Here is a 23,202-nt window from a genome sequence, read left to right on the forward strand (position 1 = left end):
TCCAAGCTGCCGACTGCCAGAGTCATGGTCTGGTTCATGGGTAGTCTTGTTCTCAAGGGCTCTTATTAAATACATAAATAAAACAGTGAGGCCACTCACTGACCTTTGGTGAGAGGACAACACAAACCACAGGTTTGACTTTGTTGATTTTGTTCATTTGTTTGCACTTTTTTAAATCAAGGATTTAGATTACTGTCATTCTGGGTTCCTGAGGTCCACATTAACAATGTAGCAAGTGAGGCCACACTCTTTAAGAGTTTTTGAGAGTTCACATGGTTCTCCCCCACTGGAGACAGAGTTTGCTCCCCCCATAACCTTGCAGGGGTAGGGGAAATACTTTATCTCCATTCTACGGATTAGGAGACAGAGACTCCCAGAGGCTGAGACACTTATACACAATCACATAGTCAGGAAGGGACAGAGGTAGGACTTGAACCCACAACCCTGGCGTCCAGATCCCACAACGCTGTCCCTCCCTAGGTTCTCCTCTGAATCCTTGCTTCTGTCCAAGCCAGAAGAAGAAGGGAAGAAGGAAGAGGGAACGTGTGTGTGGTGTATACATATGTGCAGGAGTGTGCAATCAGCTTCACGGAAAGAAGGGGGGGAGTCTGTCTCCATGGTTACCGGAACCTGAACAAAACATCATACACCACACAGATTACCGTAGCCTTGAGCGTCGCCACTCCTCCTCCTGGCGATAGCCTGAGAGAGCCAATTGCAGGGCCTTCCAACCTGCCCGCCTGCTTCCAAGAGCCTTTCTTTTTCATTATTCCCATTATTAAACCTGGCACTTTATAACAGCTAAATGTTTTCTAATTATTTACAGGTTCACCTTCATAGCACCCCATGAGATAATGATCTCGCTGCACATTTCTGTAATATTCTGCCCGCCTCCAAAAACTCAAATTGAGTTACCAAGATTATCTCATTGATCCTCCCACTTAAGGCTCTGTCAGATCCATAGAAAGCAGTTAAAATTGTTTTCATCTGACTTGAAGGGACATTGAGGCACAGGTGGATAAAGGCTGCTGTCTAGGATTTTACTGTAAATCAGTGTGGGCCACAAAGAGCATTCTGGGTTCTTTTAACCCTAGAATAGGGAGAATAAGTGGTAGCTACTGGTCAGCTGTGTTAAGAAGGATTCTGAGGCGGTATCTGAGATTTGTAGGAAAAAGTAATGTGATCAGTTAAGGATGCTGACCACAAGTGAGGGAGGGGGTGGTGTCGGCACTTGTAATACGTATTTTCCACTTCTTCCTAGGACAATGGTAAATGTCCCCAAGAAGATTTCAGGTTGGTTACCAACCAAAAGTGATTTCTGCCCCTCAAGGAACATTTGGCGATGCCTGGAGACATTGTGATTGCCCCTCTTACCCATCTTTCAATCAAAACGCTCAAGAAGACATATGAAGCCATGAAGCATTACAAAGGGACTAGAAATTGGGCCTATTGTCAATGATCTCTGCCATACCAAGAAGGAATTTCCATTAATCGACTTATCTTTGCAGACAAGAAGGAAGACCAAAGGGGTCCCACCGCCCTGCGGCTGTGACATCACCTGGTCTGGGAGAGGCAGTGCCCAACCCATTGTAGCACAGGAGCCACTTTCTGAGGAGACCAGGACTGTTCAGCCCACCTCTTCCATCCACCCAGCATCCGTGATTCCCAGTGAGGGCACATGGCCGAGAATCTGAATGGATGGGCAACAGTGCATTACAACTGGAGCTGAAGCAAAACTGGGCAAAGACAAGAAGAAACGGAGGAATGGTGCACCATGGGAATTGTAGTTTTACATCAGCCATTTTGGTTAAGAAAGGAACTAGACAATACTGCACAGAACAAGGAGGTCATTCCTCTGTTCCATGCTCAAACCACCAGAAGGGAGGAAGGGAGGTCCTGCCTCCAGCTAGCTGAGTTACAAAATGTAAATAAATCCTGAAGAAAACCAGAAATCAGTTTAGTGATGTAAATGCCAACCACTGGTACCACTTAAGATATTCAAGGAAGAATCTAATAGCAACAAGGTGAAAAGTAAGATGGCTTAAAGAGAATTCACACAACCTACTTAAGAGTAAACACTTTACCTGGAGACACCTTTCCATACCCAAAGATGAGGAAAATAACCCCAAATAGGGCATTGGGGATAATTCTACAACCTACAAAGAGGAACAGAAGTGCACCTTTGAAATGTGCTTATTACAGGAAGCACAAAAGAATTCATGGATGTGTTTGTGTCCCTAAGAAAACATAAACTCTATAACTGAGACTCAACAGATTGGAGAATAAGACAACAGACTTAGTTGAGAAGAGCCGCCAGGGAGGCAGTCTAGGTGAAAGGAAGGACTTTAAGGAACTAAAGATGCAAAAGTAGAGTCCAAATACACATCTAAAGCAGTAAAGAGCAGACTCAACCCTACAGAAAACTGAATCAACATTGCAGTGTGTTAGTGACACTGAACTCCAGAAACTTACACCACTGCCCGATAGGGGTCAGGGACACAAGGAGGCACAGTTCAAGGGGCAAAGAGCATCTTCTTTTATGTCTCTGCTCCTCTGAGCTGGAACTGAAACTAGGGCCTCGAGCCTCCTCTGGCTTTGGTGGAACCACCACATTACCCATCCTTACAGATCCCAACAGAATCAGGCTGGGGTACAGGGAAGATGAAGCAAGGGGACCACTCAGGCTCAACCAGGGCGCCCTCAGAGCTGTTTGAGCACAGTCTAACTGTTATCACTACAGCAGCACAGCATGATGGATTCAGGGCCTGGAAACCATTCTCTCGAGCATTCAGAGATATCAAAAGCTAGAGAATAGACGTCCTAAATTATTTTGGAACACAAAAGAATGAGACAGGATTTCCAATTTCCAGTCCATCATGTAAGATGCTTGAAGTCACCAATCCATCCTAAGAACAAGTTAAAAAGCTGAACAAACTGAAAAATCAACAGCTCTTCTGAGATCCCTAAGAGAGCTGAGGTCACAGGGCAGATAGCTGTCTCCAAAACTGGAGGCTTGCGCAGATTCAGAGAAACACAACATACTGGAGCAGAAACCACCACGGGAACCAGCACAGATAAGGAATCCTGAATTGTAACTGACGAATCGCTGGTGTAGACAAGTCTGAGATATGAAAAGTCTTGGGAGGACTCGGTTATCAGGGGTCCCCAACTTTTGTGATTTTTACCAGGTCCTCACAGTGGGTATCAGAGAAAAATCCCCTCGTGTTCTGGAGGGGAAAGGGAGAAAGAAGGATTCTGAAAGTCATCAGAGCTTCTTGTTCTTCTCAACAGGTCTGCTCTCAGGACAAACTAGTTAACCAGAGCCTAACCTGCTGGGGTGTTACCAACTCCAGCCATCCTAAGCCACCTAACAGGATGGGGTACTGAGAAGCACCTGGGAAACTCACAGCCCAGGGGCACACGCTCACTGAGGACTGAACCCTAATCACAGGACCACAGAATGCTGCCCCTGCCCCTCCACCCAACCACCACATTACTGCAGGCTATTTACAGCAGTTCCTCTCACCCAGCATATCACATCCGCTATGAAGAAAAAAAATTACAAGGCATACTAAAAGGCAAAAAAATGAATAAACAAACAAACAAAAAACAAACCATAGTTTGAAGACACAGAGCAAGCATCAGAACCAGACCTGGAAGTGGCAGGGATATGGTAACTGTCAGACCAGGAATTGAAAATAACTAGGATTAATATGCTAAGGGCTCTGATGGATAGAGAAGAGAGTGTGCAAGAATAGATGAGCAAGGTAAGCAAAGAAATGGAAATTCTAAGGAAGAGCCCCCCCAAAAATGCTAGCAATCAAAAACACTGTTTTGAACAGAAATGAAGGCGGCTTTTTGATGGATTTCATTGGTAGACTGGACATGGCTGAGGAAAGAATCTCTGAGCTAGAGGACATCTTCATAGAAACCTCCAAAACTGAAAAGCAAAGAGAAAAAAAAAAGACTGAAAAACAACAGAGTATCCAAGTCCTGTGGGACAACTCTAAAAGGTGTAACCTGCACGTAACAGGAATACCAGAAGGAAAAGAAAAAGAGAAAGGAACAGAAGAAATATCCGAAACAACAATGACAGAGAATTTCCCAAATTAACAACAGACACTAAACCACAGGTCGAGGAAGCTCAGAGAACACCACGCAGGACAAATTCCAAAAGAACGAGCTAAAAAGAACACGAAGATTATCGTGCGAGAGCAAATAATAACCAGAGAGGTTAGGCAACAGAAAACAATCCCATAAATAAGAGTTGTTTCTGAAGAAGAGCCTGGGACAAATGGAATAGGAGAAACCGTTGAAGAAACACAATCAAGCCTTTCTAAGCTGCTCGCAACAGGTACCTGGCCAGTTAAAAAAGGGATTTATATATTCCGTGATGAAATTCTATTTTGAGGATGAATGGTGGGGGGAATCATATGGGAATTAAGAAAAACAAAACAAGTTGCCTACAAACGGAAAAAAAAAATTAGACTGACTTCAGGATCTCTTCCTCAACACTAGATGCCAGAAAACATGGAGGGATGCCTACAGGATGTCAAGGGGAAAGGTTTAAATCTGTGGATTCTCACACACATACACACAATTGGAAGTTCCACCAGGGCGGAACCTACTCCTACGGCCTCATCTCCACTGCATCCCAGCATCTGCCATGGGATCCAGTGCACAGCTGGCGGCCAGAGCACACACCATCGTATCTAGTATTCAAAGCCAATCAAGATATGAATAAAAATGAGGGGGAAATGAACTAAAGGGACTTGCAGTTCGTACTGAAACTGGTTAAACAAGGTATCCGGTTGCAATTGTTATTACAAACATGAATGAAAAACAGGATTCAAGAGCAAGTAATCTCATTCCACCAGGAAAGATGCACTCTATCTGATATAGCTTTTCAGAGTTATTAGAGAAATAGAAATCCAAGTTTTAAAAACAGAATTGCCAACAGTGAATACACTTTTTAAATCATTAGTAAAGAAAAAAGAAACAAAACCTAATCCATGTACCAAAAGATAAAAGCAAAGGAAATGTTGAAAGAAAAAAGGATTGAAGCGTTTCACAAAAGGAGAGACAGGAGATCAAATGTATTTATTATAGAAATAAACGTCCTTTGGTTAAGACCTCCTCCCCAGTTATACCCAAAGACAGACTCTAACTATGCTGCACCTAAAAGAAAGACATGAAAAGGTTAAAATAAAAAGGCTAGAAAGAGATATATCAAGAGGACACAAACAAAACAAAGCTGGCATGGCAATATTAAAATATGAAAAAAATGGAATCCAAAGCAAAAAGCATTCACTGGGGGAAAACAATCTTTTTATCTTGACAAAAGATAAAATCCACAATTCCACAATGAAAACGTAACTGTCACGAATCTTTTTGTGATGAATAACAAAGAATCAAACTTTATAAAAACAAAAACTACTCGAAACACAAGTAAAAATGGAAAGAATTCTATTGAAGAGAAAGACTCTGACCTACCCCATCCAGCTTCTGACAGACCAAAACAGCAAAAAGAAATAAATAACAAAATCATCCTTGAAATTCTAAATTCTATAAAGCTGTTTTACCTTACTCACAGGGGAATTACCTGCTTTTTCAAAGAAAACAGTTACCCAAAAAAAGTATGAAGCAGAATTTCAGAGATACCTCCTATACCATTCAGTAAAACTGGAAAGTAATGATAAAAATTTAAGCAATAAAATCAATACCAGGAAATATTTAATGCTCCACTAAATTATTCTTGGGTTAATGAAGAAACAAAACTGAAAGTTCAGAACTGTCAGACACAAAATTATAACGTCAGAATTTTTAGAAAATCATTTCGAAAAAAGCACTACATTTTAAAACTCACAAGATATGACCAAAGAGATGTTCATAAGCAAACTCATAGCATTAAATGCATTTTTTTTTCACTATGGAAACAAAGTTTTCAACTCAAATCCTTGAAAACTCTAACAAAACAAACCTCAGAAAAGTAATCCAAAAGAAATTAACAATGCATTAGGAAATTTGAACAAACAGAATTTATAAATGTAAGAGTACTGATTCTTTTTTTTAAAAAGATAGGGGAGGGCAATAAAACAGCCTCGCTGGCAAGACCTGAACCAAAATCAAGGGAGGATTCTGGAACAAATTATCAGAGCCTCCAACCTGAGGATGTGACACTTCAGGACAGATCCCAGGCAAAGATTTCAAGCCAGTCTGCTCTTTCTGGAGGGTCTGAAGAGCAATTTTCACCAGGTCCATATCACTCTCAGCAGATCTGAGCAAGATAAGTCAAAAGAAAGAAGAAGAAAAAAAAAATACACAGGGCTAGGAGTGCAAACAAGAAACTAATCAAAGAGAGACTTTTTCTTTTAATCATAAGAAAATACTTTGCCAAATTTTATGCAAATAAGTTAGAATCTCTTGATGAGTAAATTATTTTCTCAGAAGACACAAGTCACTAAGAATTGACTCAAGAGTAGAAAAACGGGGAAGGGACCCACCACCAAGGATGAACTGACTTATTCTGCCTAGAAAGCTCCGCCCACCCCAGCACTCTGCATGACCACCTCATCTTGGTCCTTCAGCTCTCAGTTCAAATGTCACCCCTTCAAAGAAGTTTCCCTGACACCCTAGCAAGAACGCCACCCTCACATGCTACTTTGTGACCCTGCTTCACAGCACTTAGATCTACACTGATTGGTAATATATGAAGCTACTGATTTATTTTCTTTCTTGACGAGCAGGAACTTCATTCATCAAGTTCACCAAGTATTCCTGGTATGGAGGAGGGGACCCAGCACAGAGTAGGTGCTTGATGAATGTGTCTGAATGAATGAATTACTGGAGACCAAAGAAGGCAAGAGGACAGCTTCCAGGAAATCCTTCCAAACAACCTCTTATTACAAAGGAGGACAAATATTTCAAGATGGAAATAACTATCGTGGAAAATACTTCAAGGGTCAGAACAACTTGGCCAGCAGGTGAGGGTTCACATACAAGAAGATGACCATGGTCTCAAAATTCTACTCCATCACCATTAGAGCTTGAGAAGTCATAGAGATGTGACTGGCTTATGCAATCAGGAACACATGTGGAGGTGAGGTGGGGTATAGTTCAAGTGATAGAGCACATGCTTACCATGCGCGCAAGGTCCTGGGTGCAATCCCCGGTACGTCCTCTAAATAAATAAATAAATAAATAAATAAATAAATAAATAAATAAATAAATAAATAAATAAATAAATAAATAAATAAATAAATAAAACTAATTACTTCCCCTCCTCTCCCTCCAAAAAAAAAGAAAAAAATAAAGAACACGTGGAGGGGTGGGTATAGCTCAGTGGTAGAGCGTGAGTTTAGCATGCATGGGGTCCTGGGTTCAATGCCCAGTATCTCCATTTAAAAAAAAAAAAAAGAACACATGTGGAAGCAGTGACTGGCCTGTTAGCCTTCACCCCCTCAGGCGATACACCTGTTTCCCTGACCCCTGAGTCCCCAGGTCATTCTGCCCTAAGGTGCTGCATATGCCATGATGAGTGATAAACCCATTCTCTCTGTCCATCCCCTCCAGAACATAAGCTCCGTGAAGACAAGGTCTTTGTTTTGCCCACTACTGAATCCACAGTGGCCTCCGTGGGACTTGGTAAATGTGGGTTAAATCACAAACATATAAACAACCTCTTACTGTCTCTCTTCCTGCTCTAAAATGTAAGCTCCATGAGATTAAAAGACATGAGATTTCATGTCTTGCTTCCTGCCTAGACAAAACCTGGCACATAGAAGGCATTCAAGAACAGGAATGAAAGAATGAGAATTTGAAGTTTTCCAACTTCCTACTCGTCCTGTGAAATGTGGCTTTGGGGAGGCTGGGGATGGCCATTTTCTAAGTAACAGTTCTTCTGACAGAGCAAAAGTCATGAAACTAGAGGTCAAAGCCCTGTGGATCTCCAAGGAGTAATTGAGGACCAGCAACTAGAAGCCAGGGCTGAGGGGAAGCAGTCTGGGTCCCAGCACCGGTTCTGCTAGTGACGGGGGTGGTTTACAAGAGGTCTGTTCCCCTGCAGAGACCTGAGTGTCCCTGTCCACAAAACAGAGTTGATGCAGATAATGGTTCTCAAAGTATGGGTTGTACATCCCTGGGGCATTGAGGTAGATCCAGCAATTGATAGAATGTCATGGGGGTCATGGGGGAAAAGTGTTATGGGAAAAAAATTAAGCTGATTGGTGAAAGAGGATGGGCTGGAGTCGGGGGGGTGTTTTTCAATTTAAATAGGGTGACCATAAAGACCTCGCACAAAAGTAGACATTTTATTAAAGTGAAGGGATGGAAATCTGGAAGAAGAGTGTTCAGGCTGAGGGAACTGCAAGTGCAAAAGTCCTGAGGCAGGAATATGCTGGGATATTTGTGCAAAAGCCCAGCAGATAGTGAGGATGCAACAGAGGAAGCAAGGAAGTGTGTAGTGGGAGCTGAGGCAGAGGGACAGTAGGGACAAGTTATGTCTTGCAGCCATGGGGAGATGAGCTGGCAAGCCACTGGAGGGTTTGAGCACAGGAATGCTGTCTCATGTGTCCCTCAGTAGACTGTAGGGACAAGTGAGGCAGGAAGACGAGGGAAAGGGATGCTAGAGTCATCCAGGCAAGAGATGGAGCTAGCTCAGACTAGGGCAGCAGGGGAGAGAGGGAGAAATGGTTGGACTCTGGGTGTATTTTTTAAAAGGAGGCAACAGAATTTGCTGATGGATTGAATGGTGTACGTGCGTGTGTGTGAAAGAGAGAAAGAGGAGAGAGGAGTTAAAGAGGACTCCAGGGTTTTCCCCGGGAAATGAGAGAAATGGTGTTGTCCTTTATCGTTCGTTGAGACGGAGCCGAGAGGAGCAGGCTAAGGATGTGGTGGCCATTCATGCTGTCAGCAGTCTTCCGAGTCCTCCGCTTTCCACGCACCTGTTAGGACTGCAACGTTCTAGCCCCCGAGGAGGTTGGCTATGATCATGTGATTTTCTTCAGCTGATGAAATGCAAACCAAACAGCATGTACCACTTTGGGGCAGAAACTCATCCCCCTTTCCTGCTTCTACAGCCATGGAGCCCAGAGACAGAGCCCCTTTTACCTGGGTCCCCAATCAGGACAGCATGGAACAGAGCCCCCAGGGTTGTTTGAACCCTCCCAGATTTGCAGATGGTCATAGCAGTGTGATGCCAGTGAGGACGGAAGAGCAGGTGGTGGGTCTGAGACTTGTTCATTTGAGATGCTGGTTAGACCTCAGAGCAGAGGTATCAGCTGAGACTTGTGTCCACCCCTCTCCCCAGCTGTGTCTGGGGAGGGTCTCCTTCCCTCTCCACCTCCTCCAGGACCACCCTGATTTCTCGCAAGGTGGGGTTCAGCAGAGAGGGGTGGCAGGAGACAAAGTGGGCAGCCAAGAGCATGGGAGGAATACACAGCACTTCTTCCAGAACTGGACCCTCGGATAGAGAAAGCAGTGGCCTGGAGAGAAGCGGGGACAGACAGACAGACAAGGACAGAGGGGAGTGGAAGCCACAAGTGTGTCCCGGAGGCGACCAGGGCACAGCTCCAGTTGACTGGTGGAGAAGCTGCCTCCCACCTACTGAGTTTACTTGGGCTGTGAATGACCAATAAAAATACTATAGCTTTGCGAAGATGTTTTTGTGATTCTCTTCTCACTCTACACGAGTCATTCTCGTTATTATTATTGACTTGGGACGGTTTGGAGAGGGACTGGACAGCTGCGATGAGCAGAAGGCCCGCAGCACCAGAACACCAGGCCCGCCCACGGCCACGCGCCCGGGAGGCACGGAGGGGAGGGGTGGGGCCTGGCCCGGCTGCCCCGCCTTCCCCACCAGCCCCGCCCCCAGAGCCGCGCCCAGGCCCCGAAGAGCCCACCCCTGGGCGGAGCTGCGTCCTCTCGCCTGGACTCAGCCTTCCTGGAAAAGAGCAGTGAGAAGGGGCCATATGTGCTCCTTCCCGCCTCCCCTGGGCTATTTCAGGCTCCCCTCACTTGCCTCTCCTTCCAGCTCCTCAGGCCTGCTCTCCCGTGTGTGCGTGCGTGTGTGTGTGTGTGTGTGTGTGTGTGTGCGTGTGTGTGTGTGTGTGCGCGTGCGCGCGCGCTGTCACCCACTCCCTAGGAGGATGGGACCCCGGACAAGGCCCCCACAGCCACTGCCCCTCCCCCAGGCCCCAGCTCTGCTTTCAGAAGCTGGAGCACAGACAGCCCCGCTGGTCTCCACCAGCAGGGACAGGCAGGGACAGGGGCAGCCCCTGGGAGAGGACCCTGTGGCTGACTTACCCAAAAGCAATGAGGAGGCAGCCTGAGCTTGAGCAACGTGAGGCCAGGTCACCTCTCACACCTTGCTGACATCACCACCCAGCTAGAATCCGAAGAAATAGCTCAGGGCTGCTGTGTTCACATTTTGACAGCGATTCTGGCCTCCCAGTTAGAGTAGATAGAAAGCAAGCAGGAATCACAGGAAGGAGCGGGTCCAAGAGGTTAGGTCTATTACCCCACTTGTCAGATGAGGAAACTGAGAACCACGTTTCCTCTGAAAACTCAGAAAGGGAAAAACTCCTGTTTGCTCTGTTCTAAACCACTGTCCCCATCAGTGTCCCTATCCAGACCACATCTTCCCTGGGACCCTGAGAGCCTGCCCAGGCCTCCTCTCGGCTCTGACCAGGACCTGGGGAGTCCTGGAGCCCCGGGCTCCACCCTCTGGAACAGGACTTGAGGGGCCATGGGATGCTCCCCATTGGCCTTCGCACTGGACTGGCTGATCTTGCCTGTCTCCTTCTATCTCCTACACACACACACACACACACACACAACCTGGCCCTCCTGGCAGCCCTCAATGCTTGTGTTTTGAGCATTTCCAAGGTAACGTGCACATTCCGTGGAAAGACATGCCTCCTGGGACGTTGAGATCCTGGGTATCACCTCATCCAAAGGGATTCTGCCACCTCCTAAGGACCACTGATGCCACGTTCTGTTGCCGGGACCACCACGTTGAGAAGGTGAACAGTCTCTGGCCTGCTCTGAGGTGCTCACTGAGAGGTACAAATCATAAACATGCATGGAAATTAAAAAAAAAAAAGGCCATTTCAGTGAGTGGTGCCTGCCATGAAAAAAGAACCCTGGCAGGAGACAGCAGCGAGGGGAGGAGATTGGGGAGGGTCTGCAGACATGACAGCTGAGACAAGTTCCTCACATTTAGAGGAAAGGAACCTGGGCGAGGGACCAGTAAGAGCAAACGCCCTGAGGTGGGGAACAAGTGCTCCGTGTGGCCAGAAGTGCAGGGAGGCCCTTGACATGGAGCAGGGAGTGGAAGGCAGTCCCAGGATCAGGGAGAGCAGGAGGCAGAGGAGGGTTGGCGACCAGGGCCAGCTCTGCCCCACACACTGCAGAAGCTGCTGCCTCCTTCCCAGATGCAGAGAGGCCTGGACGGGAACCTCAGTGCCCATGCCTGCTGGGCTTCAGAAAACTCTGGGGAGCTGGTTAGGAATACAGACCCCTGGTCCTCACTCCAGACCGACCCAGCAGAAGGTCCCAGGGCAAGACCATGGGAATGTGTCTTTTAACAAGTTCTCTAGGTGATTCTGGGGCATAGCCAAGTTTGGAAAACATCAGCTGATTCTGAAACATCAGATGGATGCTGTGGTCCTCAGTGTGGGCCTCAGGATCGTAGGCCAAATTGTGAGTTTCAGGAGATGCATTTCTCCAGATGGAGGCCCAGGGTTTCATCCCAGCATCAGGGCGCCCCGTAGCACCACACAGTTAAGAACCTCTGACTCAAGCACAGCTGCAGTGTCTTGGCTAAAAGGAATCAGGCCAGGGATGGAGGGCATGGCCACAAACTCCTTCAGTTCCCAGATGCATCCCTGCTGTGTAAGTAGGGGACATCTGTTGTTCTTACCTGACCAGTACCTACTGCACCTCTTACTGGGACCAGTCCATGATTTGGAGGAATCTCTGTGATACAGTGATTGCTTTAATGGCCCCAATTCTCCACTCCTCTGGTACCCATGCCCTTGGCCATGATAACTCTGTGGTACTCCCAGACCGTGACTCCGGGCTCAGCTACATGATTGGCTTTGGCCAATGGGGATGTAAGCAAAGGTGACAGAAGCAGAGGCTTGAAAAGCACCTGCACAATTTGGCTTGCTCTGCCTCTCACACCCCTGACACCACATGAGAACATGCCCAGGCCAACTTGCTGGAGAATAAGAGGTATGTGGCCCAGCTGCCTCCATCACTCCAGCTGACAGCCAGCGACCACCACACATGTGGGTTACCTAACATTTAGTCCCCACCTAAACACTGACCCACAGACTCATGAGCTGGGTAGACATTACAGTTGTCAGCCCCTGAGGTTTTGCTGTTACACAGCAACACTGTGGCAAGAGCTGACTGACAGACCCCTCTTCCACTCTCAGGTCTGTGAGGGAGGGGGAGGCCTGTCCTCATCTCCTGTAGCCAATCAACACAATCTACCCCTCTGGACACACCCATCAGTTTAGGGGTGGGGACAGAGCCCAGGTTGGTCCAATAAGACCCAGCCCTGGGACTTTTGTTTGGAACCTTGGGGAGGAGGATCTCTTTTTCCCCTGAAGGTACTGGAAGGACAGGAGGTAAGTTCAAAGCTTTCAGGGACTGCCAGAGGGGGAGAGTCCACTAGAGAACTGAAGTTAACCCAGAGGAAGGCAGCAACGAGGGCTGGAAAGAGAAATTTCCAACAACACAGTGATCCAGCCATGCCACAACCCCGCACTTTTCTTGGGGGACTTTCTACCAAGAATGACCATAAATTCCTTTTTTCTATTTAAGCCCACATCAGGTAAGTTTGTCTCATTTGCAGTGAGTCCTAGATAACAGGGCCGACTCATTTGGGATGTCTGCCGGAGCCCCCATCCATTCCCCTGGCTTGAAGCTCTGCTCCCTTCTAGCCACAGGATGGGGTTGTGTAATCCTACACCCCCACTCCTGGAACAGAGCAGACTGGACCAGCCATGGCCACAGGCACCACGACATCCAATCAGATTCTCTCTCAAGACCGTGAACCAATAGCCGTGGAAACGGGGTTAGGACTCCACCCATGTGAGCAGCACAAGTCTGGCCAAGAAGCTGCAAATTGGCAGGCTAAGGTCTGCCCGTCCCTCCTAAGTGTTAGCTTTTGGCCCGAAGAGTGGGTTTCTTATTTTTAATTGAATTAGTTGCCAAATTTCAACCATCAAGAGATTTCATATAAAAACCTGAAGTATATTATGCTGTACACCAGAAATTGACACACTGTAAACTGACTATATTTCAATTAAAAAAAATAAATAATGAAGGTTCTTGCCTGGGTGGATGGTGATTCTGTTAACTGAGATGGGAAAGACTAGGAAGGGACAGGTTGCGGCAAATGTAAAAACACTTTTAATAAATCAAAAGCATTATTAAAAGAACCTAGAGTATTGACAAAATGGACAACTTGGCCCCACGTGGGCCCCACCACCACCAATGACAAAGGTCATCTGGAGCTGAACAGCAAGCAGCCGCCCCTTTAGACCAAGCAGATGCTCTCCGTTCCCCACAGTCCCTTCACTCCCTGTATGTCACTCTCATAAGTTTCCAATCTGTCCACTGTAGGATTTTAGTTGGTGGCTCTAGAACCGAGGGAGAATCCATCAGCTCTGGCCTCCAGAAGCCCAGTTGGCTCTGACTCTGACCTCTGAGGCCTGATGATTCCACCTTTGCCTAGATTCTGCAGGCAACAGCATCTTTCTGAAAAACTCCCCTTTATCCTTAAGTCAGCTTGGATCCGCTTCTGTTTCTTGGGACCAAAAGAGCTTAACCACCACAGACAGTCCCATAGGCAGCACGGAGGCCTGAGGTCATGGTGTCCCCACAAGAGGATTCTGAGTCTGTTACCCCAGGATTTAAACAGGGACAGTGACCACCGTGAACCCCCTCAGCTCCTCATAGCATCCCACTGAACACCTCTTCTCCAGAGCAGAACAGGGGAGAGAAGAGGGAAGAAAGAACATCTGACAAGTCCACGGGAACAATGGGCACAGAGCCAGGGACTCCTGCTGCACACACGTCTTGAGAAGTTTCTAGAAGCTCAAATGCATTTAACACATATTCACCAAACTCTTAGTAAGTGCCAGCTCATCTAGGTTCCAGATTATGGCATTACATGAAATGGATCAATTCCTGCCCCTGTGGAGCTAGCACCCAAGCAGGGGAGAGAGATAACAAAAAAGACAAATGAGTGTGATATGTAGTGGGTAAGACAGTGATTAGAGTGATGGGGGAAAAAGGTGGGAGGGGACAGAGCTTGGAGGTGGTGAGGTCACTGACATAGACAGTGGTCTGGGAAGACCTCACTGAGAAGAGGATTGAGCAGAGACCTGCCTGAAAAGGGAGGGAGCCTGGAAGACATCTGGGAGAAGAGTCCCCAGATAGAAAGAACAGCCCTGAGGCATTTGGCCTGCTCAAGGACCAGCAAGAAGGCTGGTGCAGCTGGGTCAGAGCAACTACAGGGAGAGATGGTCAGAGAGGCAATGGGGACAAATTTCAAAGGACCCACAGGCTTGGAAGATGTTTGGCTGTGACTGAGTGAGATGAAATACACAGGAGGGCCCTGAGCAGAGAACGGGAGTGATCTGACTGAGATGTAACAGGGTTCCTCTGGCTGTTGGGTAGAGAACAGACGGTGGGAGCCAAGGGCAGGAGCAGACAGTCTAGCAAGGGGCTACTGTCCTAGTCCACAGGAGAGATGCCAGAGTCCCGGCCAGGGCAGACCTGGGAGGACATGGTTGGATTCTGGGACTGGATTCTGAATGTAGAGCTGGCAGGATTCGCCCATGGATGAGAAGTGGGATGGGAGAGCAAGAGGCACCGAGGAGGACCCCAAGACTTGGGGCCCGAGCACCTGGAAGGCAGCAGGTCATCTCAGTAGTGAGAAGGTGGATGGGTGGAGGTGGACGGTGGACTCCTGGAAGGGGATGGATCAGTCAGGTTTGAGAAAAGCTATAAATCCAGATGTTTCTGTGAAATGTTTCAATTTGCAAATATTGGCCACTTATTCAAAGATGCTGTAAACCTTGCATGGCCAAACAAAACAGATGGACAGTGGGATCTGCCCTATAGGCCCATGGGTCTGCAGCCTCAGACACAAGGTCAGATCACCGTCAGCTCCATTACTGAGTGCTTGCTGTGTACAAGCCACACACCCGCGTTATCTGCTTCAACTCCAACGACACTATCGTGAGGCAGATGTCTTCAATCTCTTGTCCCAGCCAAGGGAACTGAGGCTCAGAGAGAGCAAGCCCCCACCAGAAGCCACACAGCAGGAGAGTGGCAGCTGGGGGGCTGGAGCCTAGACTGCTGACCCTAAGGCCTGTGGTCATGGGATGTTCTGCCACCTACATCATCCAGACAAAAAACAAAACCAAACCCTCATTTTACCCATGAGGAAAGAAAAGGCCAGAGAGAGAGGGAGTGTGAGGTCACTTAGTAAGTTGGCACTGGAACCTGGACTCGAACCCGGGGCTCACGACACCTGGTACAGTGCCCTCCCCCAGGCCTGTTGGAGGAGCCCAGGGAGCCTGAATGAACTGGGTCAGGGGACAGGGTGCAGCCCAGCACAGCAAGCAAGCATCAGGCCCTGGAGCCTTCGTGAATTGCAGCTCTGCCGCTCAGAAGCCATGTGACCCTGAACAAGTCACGTCACCTCTCTATGCCTCCGTTGCCTCATCTGGAAAATGGGTGTGACCATGGCACCTACCTCACAGGGATGTTATGGGGATGAAAGGAAGTAACCCCTAATGAGGGCTGAGAGTCATGCCCTTCCAAGTCCAACTCTACCTATCGGCTGCTCCCAGCCCGTCCAACATTACACCAATGTATTCCCAGCATGGGGAGCCTCCAAGTGATGGGGACATGACCTGCGTCTTCATACTTGTGAAAATGGAGCAGCATAATGTAAGGGATGGACAGAAGAGCTGGGATTTTCTTTAGAAATGAAAGGAAAGCAAGAAAGGCATAGGGGCAGCAGGGGGCTTTATCTTCCTCAGGGGGAACGAGCCCACCCTGCACCCCTTCGTGTGTCTAAGGAGGGGGAGGCATTGCTGATGCCTCAGCGGAAGGGGAGGGGTTCTTCGTCGGCCCCCTGCTTCATCACAGAGTGAGGAGACATAGAGCCTGGCAGAGAACTGGCTACAAAGAACCACAGTCATGACAACCAACGGTCATCCTACAAATGTTGACTGAACACCTACTGTGTGCTAGTGTCCTGAGCACTGGGGAGCCAGCCATGAATAATGCGGATAAACTCAACGCCCACCCTCACAGAGCTGGTGGACCAGACACAAAACAATCAAGCGACACTGAGGGGCAGTCGATGGTGACAAGTGCTAGAAGGAAAATCAAGCAGGACAAGTATGGAGAGATCAGTGCTGAATCGAGGGCTAGGAGAGAGCTGACTTAAAGAAGTTTCTGGAAGTAGTCTTAAGGCCATCTGGGGGAAAAGCATTCCAGGCAGAGGCCAGTGCAAAGGTCCTGAGGCCAAGTGTGCCTGGTGTCAGGGGCCAGTGGGGACCAGGAGGGAGGATAGGAGCTCAGAGAGGCAGAGAGACCATTAGCCTGGGAGGGACTGAGGGTCACCTTCAGGCAGGGCCTTGAACTTCTGGGAGGATGTGGCTTTGACTCTAAGTGAGGGGGTGCTGCCAAAGGGGGGCTGTGCAAAGATGGGACAGGATCTGACAATTGCTCTGATGCAGGGTGACAGGGGGACAATGGTGGACACGAGGAGGAGGAGCAGTCCACAGGAGAGATGTGGGCAGCTGACAGAGGTGACCAGGGGCACTCACACACCCAGCAGATGCCTGGCACTTTCTCTGCACTATTTCACTGAATCCTTGCACCTTGAACAGGTGCTCGTTGCTCTGATCCCCATAATCCCATTCTACAGGGCAGCAAACTGAGGCTCTTGCCCAAACCACACTGCTAAAAAGAGGTGGTGTGTAGCCTTACACTTGAGAAGCAGCCATCCTTCACAAAAGGGAGTGGGCATCGTCCCACCCATCACAGGGGAGAGAGTGGCTCTGGAGTTGGAACACCAAATGTCCAGCTTCTCCTCCCCATGACTGGTCTCTCCCTTCTCTCTGGCCACCCTAACCCCACTTCCCTCCAGCCACCCTCGCAAGCTCCCTGAGACCAGGCCTCTCCATCCATCCACCAGTCACCCATTTCCTGAGGCTCAAACACACACTGCCTGAGATGCAGTCCAATATCACCCGTGCCCAATTAGCACGGCCACCTGCCTGCCACCCCATCTCGCCCACCTCCGGACCTTCACTCGTGCCTCCTCCAGGCCTTTACTCCGCTGCCTCTCCCACCCCAATGCTTGCATCTGCACCCACTCGACCCTTAGGAGCATCTAATTCAGAAGAGAAATTCAATTTGCGTGAAGGGCTTGGGGTAATTCTGTGTTGAGGCCACGCTTCCCTTTCTGTTTGTTGAAGGAGGTTGGTGCTCCTTCTTGGAGGAAGAAAAAGAGGTTTCTTTGTGCCGGGTCTGGGGAAATTGTGTCTGCTTAGGACAGGCTGCAGTTTTCTCTGTGAACGCTGTAGATTTTTAGTGTGGGAAAAAGGGCTTATTCGATTTCTCTGTGGCTGCCCAGAATGGGGAGAGGTTTTTCTGAGCGCAGAAAGAAATTACCGAACAGGCGTTTGAGAGGAAGGAACATTTAGCAGCTGCTTCTCATGGAGAGGTTAGGATTTCGTGGTTGGTGTTTTCATTGGAGTGAACATAAAATGCAGAGAACGGAAGAAAGCCGTCCCTGTAGTCTCACAGGTGGGAGGGAAGGAAGTTAGTCCTCGGTGTTCTCAGGGGTGTGGAAAGAGGAGGACAGGATTTTGTTGTGGGGGGGGGGCGTTGTTAAGGTGTTTTTTCCTCTTCAAGTAGAAAATAAATTTTAAAATGGTCGCAGAACCCAGAAGAAAGGTTGTCATAGCAACAAAAGTTTGAGGCCAGGTACCTCCTGGCACCCTTTCAGTACCACGACAGTGGAGGGGCAGGATCTGGGCATCGTAGCATCAGCCAGGGGAACCATCCAAGCTGGCTCAGACCTCCCAAATTTCTCACAAGCACTGACAGGCTGATAACTATTTTTCAAGCTCCCAGGGAGGAGAATTATGATTTTCTAGGAGGAACGACCTCCAGCCAACAGTGCTCAAGAGAAAAGAGAAAACTGTGGCTTTGTTTTATTTACCCAACAAACTAACTATCCACGTTTTTACTAACAAAGGACTGGGGGTGAGGGTCTTATTGCTGAACCCCCCAAATCACTCCCTTCTACAATCTCCAACTGCTCTATTTTCTTCCCTGATCATTTCGCCTTGATTCCTTTCTGCCCCAAGATGACAATTCAGGCCCCCTCATCAGCGGTTAGGCCAAACAGAAACCTCTCTGAACGTCTAATTCCTCATCTGAAAAATGGGTACCATAGAAGTGCGTACTGCCAGGGTCTTGGCAAAGATTCAACAAGGTCTGGCAGGCGAGACGTTTCAACAATGCCTGGGGCACATTCAAGACTCAAAAAAAAAAAAGGCTAATATTGTTTTTAAATGTTTTTCAATTCATAATTTTTTTTAACGCTCAGGTTTAAACATCCTGGGTCATGCCCTGGATGAGCTACACAGATGAGCTACAGGGAAATAATGACCAGGGTTGGGGGTGTGAGCTTCAGGAAGAGGCCAGGAGAGACTTCAAACACTTGAAAGGCTCAGCTGGCCAGCGAGGGATGGGACCCTCCTTGGGGCAGAGACAGGACAACTTCACTGCCAGAGACACAGCGTTGGATGTAAGTGTGAATGTAAAGGAAGGGGCAAGTGGTCTGCATTTTTATACAAAGGAGAAACTTAGAGGTGCTGTACTGGGACCCCTACCCCAAAAGGTGCAAACATTCCCCACAACAAGGCATTTTGAGATGGGAGAGGTTAAGGTTCTCCCGGAAAGCAGGGCATTTTAGCCAAGGTGCCTTCTGAGGTAAATTTTATAATTATTATTACATCCCAGAGTAAAAACTCAAGTCCTGAGAGCACACCAGAAGTGAGTTGGATAGGGTGAACCAGCTGGTCAGGGGTGGGCTCCTACTCCAAGCTTCTTTGGCAAACAGCCAGCATCAAGCAGGTGGTCCCAGAAAAGTTCAGTGGGGCAGCCTCAGAGGCAAGACAGAGCAGGCAGCACCCCGGGAAGCCTCTAGTTCATGGTCCCAAGACCTCACCTAGCATTTATCCTGCAAATAGGTACTAAGGACCTTCTGTGCACTACACACTAAACACAGGCTGGAGACAGCAATGAACAAGACAGCTTGGGCCCTGCCCGCACAGAGTGACATCCTGTGGGGACAGAGGACAAGAAGCTGGTGACTAAAGGCATGCCCCCGGAAAATTTCAGGTTGTGCCAAGTGCGATGAGGGAGATAAAGGCAGTGATGACATATAAAGGTGCAGAGACCCTACTTCCAAAGGGCGATAGGGAGGTCTTCTCTCCAGAGGACCCTGCCTGGGAAGACGGGTCAGGAAGTCCCATGGGAGCTGAGGACCAGCCAGAGAACATGGGGGGGAAGGGCATTCCAGGCAGAGGCAGCAGCCTCCCTGGGCTTATTTCACACTTTCTTCCATCCGTCCTTTAAACCAGTTAGGCCAATGGCTTATTCAGGGCAAACTAGCGGTTGTCACCCACTCCTGCCTACATGTGAGTACACACATACACCACGTTGACATGAAAGAGCTCTGCACGCACGGAGGAGGTTTAACCTTGGGGAAAGAGGTCAATTCACTCAAGAGAGTCCCCACACCTGGACTTGGAGCAACATCATCTAAGAGGCACTGGGTGGGTAGGTAGACCAGCACCCCCAGCATCTGGCACAACCGTCATCCCCTGAGTCCTGCCAGCAGCTTTACTGTCTGCCGGGGAGACACTCTCTCCGGTCCTGACTGCCTCCAGCGGGCACAGGAAAGGGTGCGAAGTAAAGGAAGCAGTTTGATCTGCCTTCTGAAAAGTCACCCCTCACCGCCGCCCCCGCCCCTGCCCATTTCTGATCGAAGCCTCTCCGAGCTGTCCCGCTTTCCAGCTTGCCTCCTCTCCCCGACCCTGCAGCATCCTCTCCCGGTGGGGGCCAGGACAGGAAGGGCTCCCTGCTGGGAACCCACCAGACTGTCCCCACTCCCCACTCCTGCGCTCCCCAAGTCCAGTCTGTGAGCGGTTTAGGGCGGGTTGGGAATGGGGTTGGCAGAATGACCATCTCGGCTCCTGGGATCTGCGGTGGGAGGGGCGGCTGATAGCAACAGTCCCTGCACCACCAGCACCCCGGGCGGGACAGGGTGGATGGGAGTATCCAGTGCCCCGCGAAAGGAAGAGGGGGAAGGGGCGAGCATGGAGATGAGTTCTGGCGCGGAAGGGAACGCGCGCCCCTCCGACCCGCAGCCGGGGAGGGTGCCGGGAGACGCGCCTCCCAGAGACGCGGCGACGTCCCCAAAGGCGCCCGGCGCTCCGAAGCGGCAGGAGCTCTGCCCGAACCTTGAAACGGCGGAGCGTCCCAAACGCTCGGCGTCCGACCGCCCCCCCCCCACACCCACCCCGGACCTGCCCACGGTGCTCCCCGCCCCCTGAACGTCCGGCCGAGCCTGCGGAGCGCGGGGCACGGAGTCCCGGCGGCGGCGCGGGCCCCCAGCCCGGGCGCGAGGAGGGAGCGCGGGTTTGGGGCTCGGGCGCCGGGGCCGCGCAGCCCGGGGAAGCTGGGAGCCGAGCCCGCGGGCGCCGCCGCTCACTCACCGAGCCCGCCGAGCTCCTCCTCGCACGAGTACCAGATGCCGGTGTGGAAATTCCTGAAGAGGAAGCGGTCGTCTCCTGTCTCCCAGCTGTAGAGCGCGCCGCCAGGGGGGCCGTTCCCCGCGGCGCCGGCGGCGGCGGCGGCGGGGGCGGCGGTGCCGTTGGCCGTGGCGTTGGCGCCCGAGTTGGGGCAGTTGGCGCGCCCGCCCTGGCCGCAGCCGGGCTTGGGCACCCTCTGCGTGCCCTGGCACCAGTACGTGGTGAGGAAGGCGGTGGTGGCGAAGAGCAGCGCCAGCAGGTTCAGGGCCACGGCCAGGAGCGCTCGGCCGCGGCGGCTCGTCTTCATGCCGCCCGCGCCGCCGGGACCGCGCCGCCGGGGAGCTCCGCGCGCGAAGTTGGCAGCCGGCGCCCCGCGTCAGCGGCCGCTGCCCGCCGCGCCCCGGGGCTCGGGCGCCTGCGATGGGCGGCGGCGCACGCGGCGCGGGCCCATGACCCGCCCCCCGGGGTGGGGGCGCGGCGCGCGGGGGGCGCAGGGGGCGGGCGGCGGCGGAGCGGCTCCGGCGCGCCCGGAGCCCGGAGCGCGAATGCACCTCGGCGAGGAGTCGCTGGCGCCTGGCAGCGGCCACGGCGCAGGAACGCGCGCCCCTCCGTGGGGAGACACCTGCAGGCGGCCGGCGACACTGTTCTGGCGCCCGCCCTCACGGGGAGAGGGGGCGCCCCACACCGGGCGCGGGCAGGGGCCCGGGAGGGAAGAGACGCCCCTCAAAGAGACCCTCACCCACGTGGGGGGTCTGAGAAGCAAGGAGGGTGCCAGAAAGGCGCTCTCGGAAAAAGAGGCTTCCCACGAGGGACGTGGAGCAACAAGACCAGCCGAGAAGGGGCATTTCACGCGGAAACTGGAGAAGCCCTGCCCTCGGGAGAGGAAGGCAGAGCCTGCTGGGGCGCCCCACGAAGGACAAGGACCAGCAGGATTTCCCCAGGAAGGAGCCCCAAAGAATCTGAGCTGCAGAGTTGAGTTTGCTGGGCTTCCCACAACTAAGAAGCAGCAAGACCCCCTGGAAGGGATGCCTCATACTGATCCTGGAGCTGCGGGACTCGTCGGGAGAGATGCCTCATCATAAATGCCGGGTTGTAGAGTCTGAAGGGCTTGTGCTTCCCCTGGGGGGGGGGTCTCCCGGGGGGATTCGGGCGGCATAAGCCAACAGGACAGGCTCCTGGATGAAGCTGCAATCACCAGGGCTCCTTATCATGGCATGGGACAGCCAGAAGGGTGGCAAAGAAGTGGCCCACACAGGATGCCAAGTGTTGGGTATGACACATGGGGCTTCCCCACGCAGGCCATCCCCACCCACCTGAGACCTGAGCATCATGGCCCAAGGAGGTCCCATGCCAGACACAAAGTTGTTGCAGTTACCAGGCAAGGGTGCCCCGCAGAGGCTGCCAACCCAGAATCTTCAAGGTTGGGGTAGGGGCAAAATGGTCAAGAATACTGACTCTGGGGTCAGGCCACCCTGGGGCTTGAGCAGTTGTGGGCTTTGAACAAGTTACTAAACCTCTCTAAGCTTCAATTCCATATCTATAGAAAGGGGAGGAATTTTGGACTATTGTCATGAGATCACACCAACGAAAAGCACTTGGCACGTAGTAGGTGCTCAATACATGCTGGCCATTATTATTAACATCTGAACCAAGGTCAGTGGACCAAATTCACACAAAGCTTTTCAGGATCTCTTGTGCAAGGTGGGATTGCCCAACTGTGAGCTCTCCATTGTCACCTCTGCCTCTACTCTCAGATGACCATGTTCCCTGAACCCCTGTCACACTGCACAGCACAGGATGCCCGGATGCCCAGGATGTGCAACAATTAATTGCATGTTGATTGCAAGAGTTCATTTGAATTCTGCCCAAGCTGAGAACTGTTCCAATGACCCCCAGTTCGTGGAGTGGCAGGGCTTGCAGAATTCAAGGTTAACGGATTATGAATTGCCTTACTCTGGTGGGTAAGCCTGTGCTCACTGGCAGCTGCTGCTACTCTGCCCGGGGGTAGGTGAGAGTAATTATGGGCAGGAATTCCTGGCAGGAACCCATATGAAGGATGGCCAGGGGTCTCCAGACTTGTTTATTAGATCCCTTTTCTGGCCGTAGGCAAGGCATTCCCAACTATTTAGAGGAGGAGGACCTCCATGCAGTAATGGTGGCACTGAGGGTGTTGGTTGACAGAGAAAATAAATCATGGCAAACAGCTACAAGGAATTCAGTAACACTTCTAAACAGGCATGCACTATTCATCAGAGGAGTATCTGTACACATTTGAAAACCAATCCCTTGGATGGGGGCTTCAGGCAGTGGTTTGTGTACATGTGGGCAGGACTCA

At 50.4% G+C, this 23,202-nt stretch overlaps 1 protein-coding gene across 8 annotated transcripts in view; it reads right to left on the reverse strand.

Annotated features, from left to right (window-relative positions):
* GSG1L (GSG1 like) overlaps positions 1-21,320 on the reverse strand; it is a 185,802-nt gene extending 164,482 nt beyond the window's left edge. For 5 of the 8 annotated variants that reach the window (XM_072942832.1, XM_072942830.1, XM_072942833.1 and 2 more), the window contains exon 1: positions 20,832-21,320. In XM_072942832.1, the coding sequence (XP_072798933.1) occupies positions 20,832-21,174 (343 nt within the window). In that variant the 5' untranslated portion in view covers positions 21,175-21,320. The remainder of the gene's footprint in view (positions 1-20,831) is intronic. The other 3 variants (XM_072942829.1, XM_072942835.1, XM_072942831.1) reach the window with 3 other exon arrangements.
* Positions 21,321-23,202: the final 1,882 nt, after the last annotated feature.

This window comes from Vicugna pacos, chromosome 18 (genome assembly GCF_048564905.1).
Source record: "Vicugna pacos chromosome 18, VicPac4, whole genome shotgun sequence".
NCBI classification, from domain to species: domain Eukaryota; kingdom Metazoa; phylum Chordata; class Mammalia; order Artiodactyla; family Camelidae; genus Vicugna; species Vicugna pacos.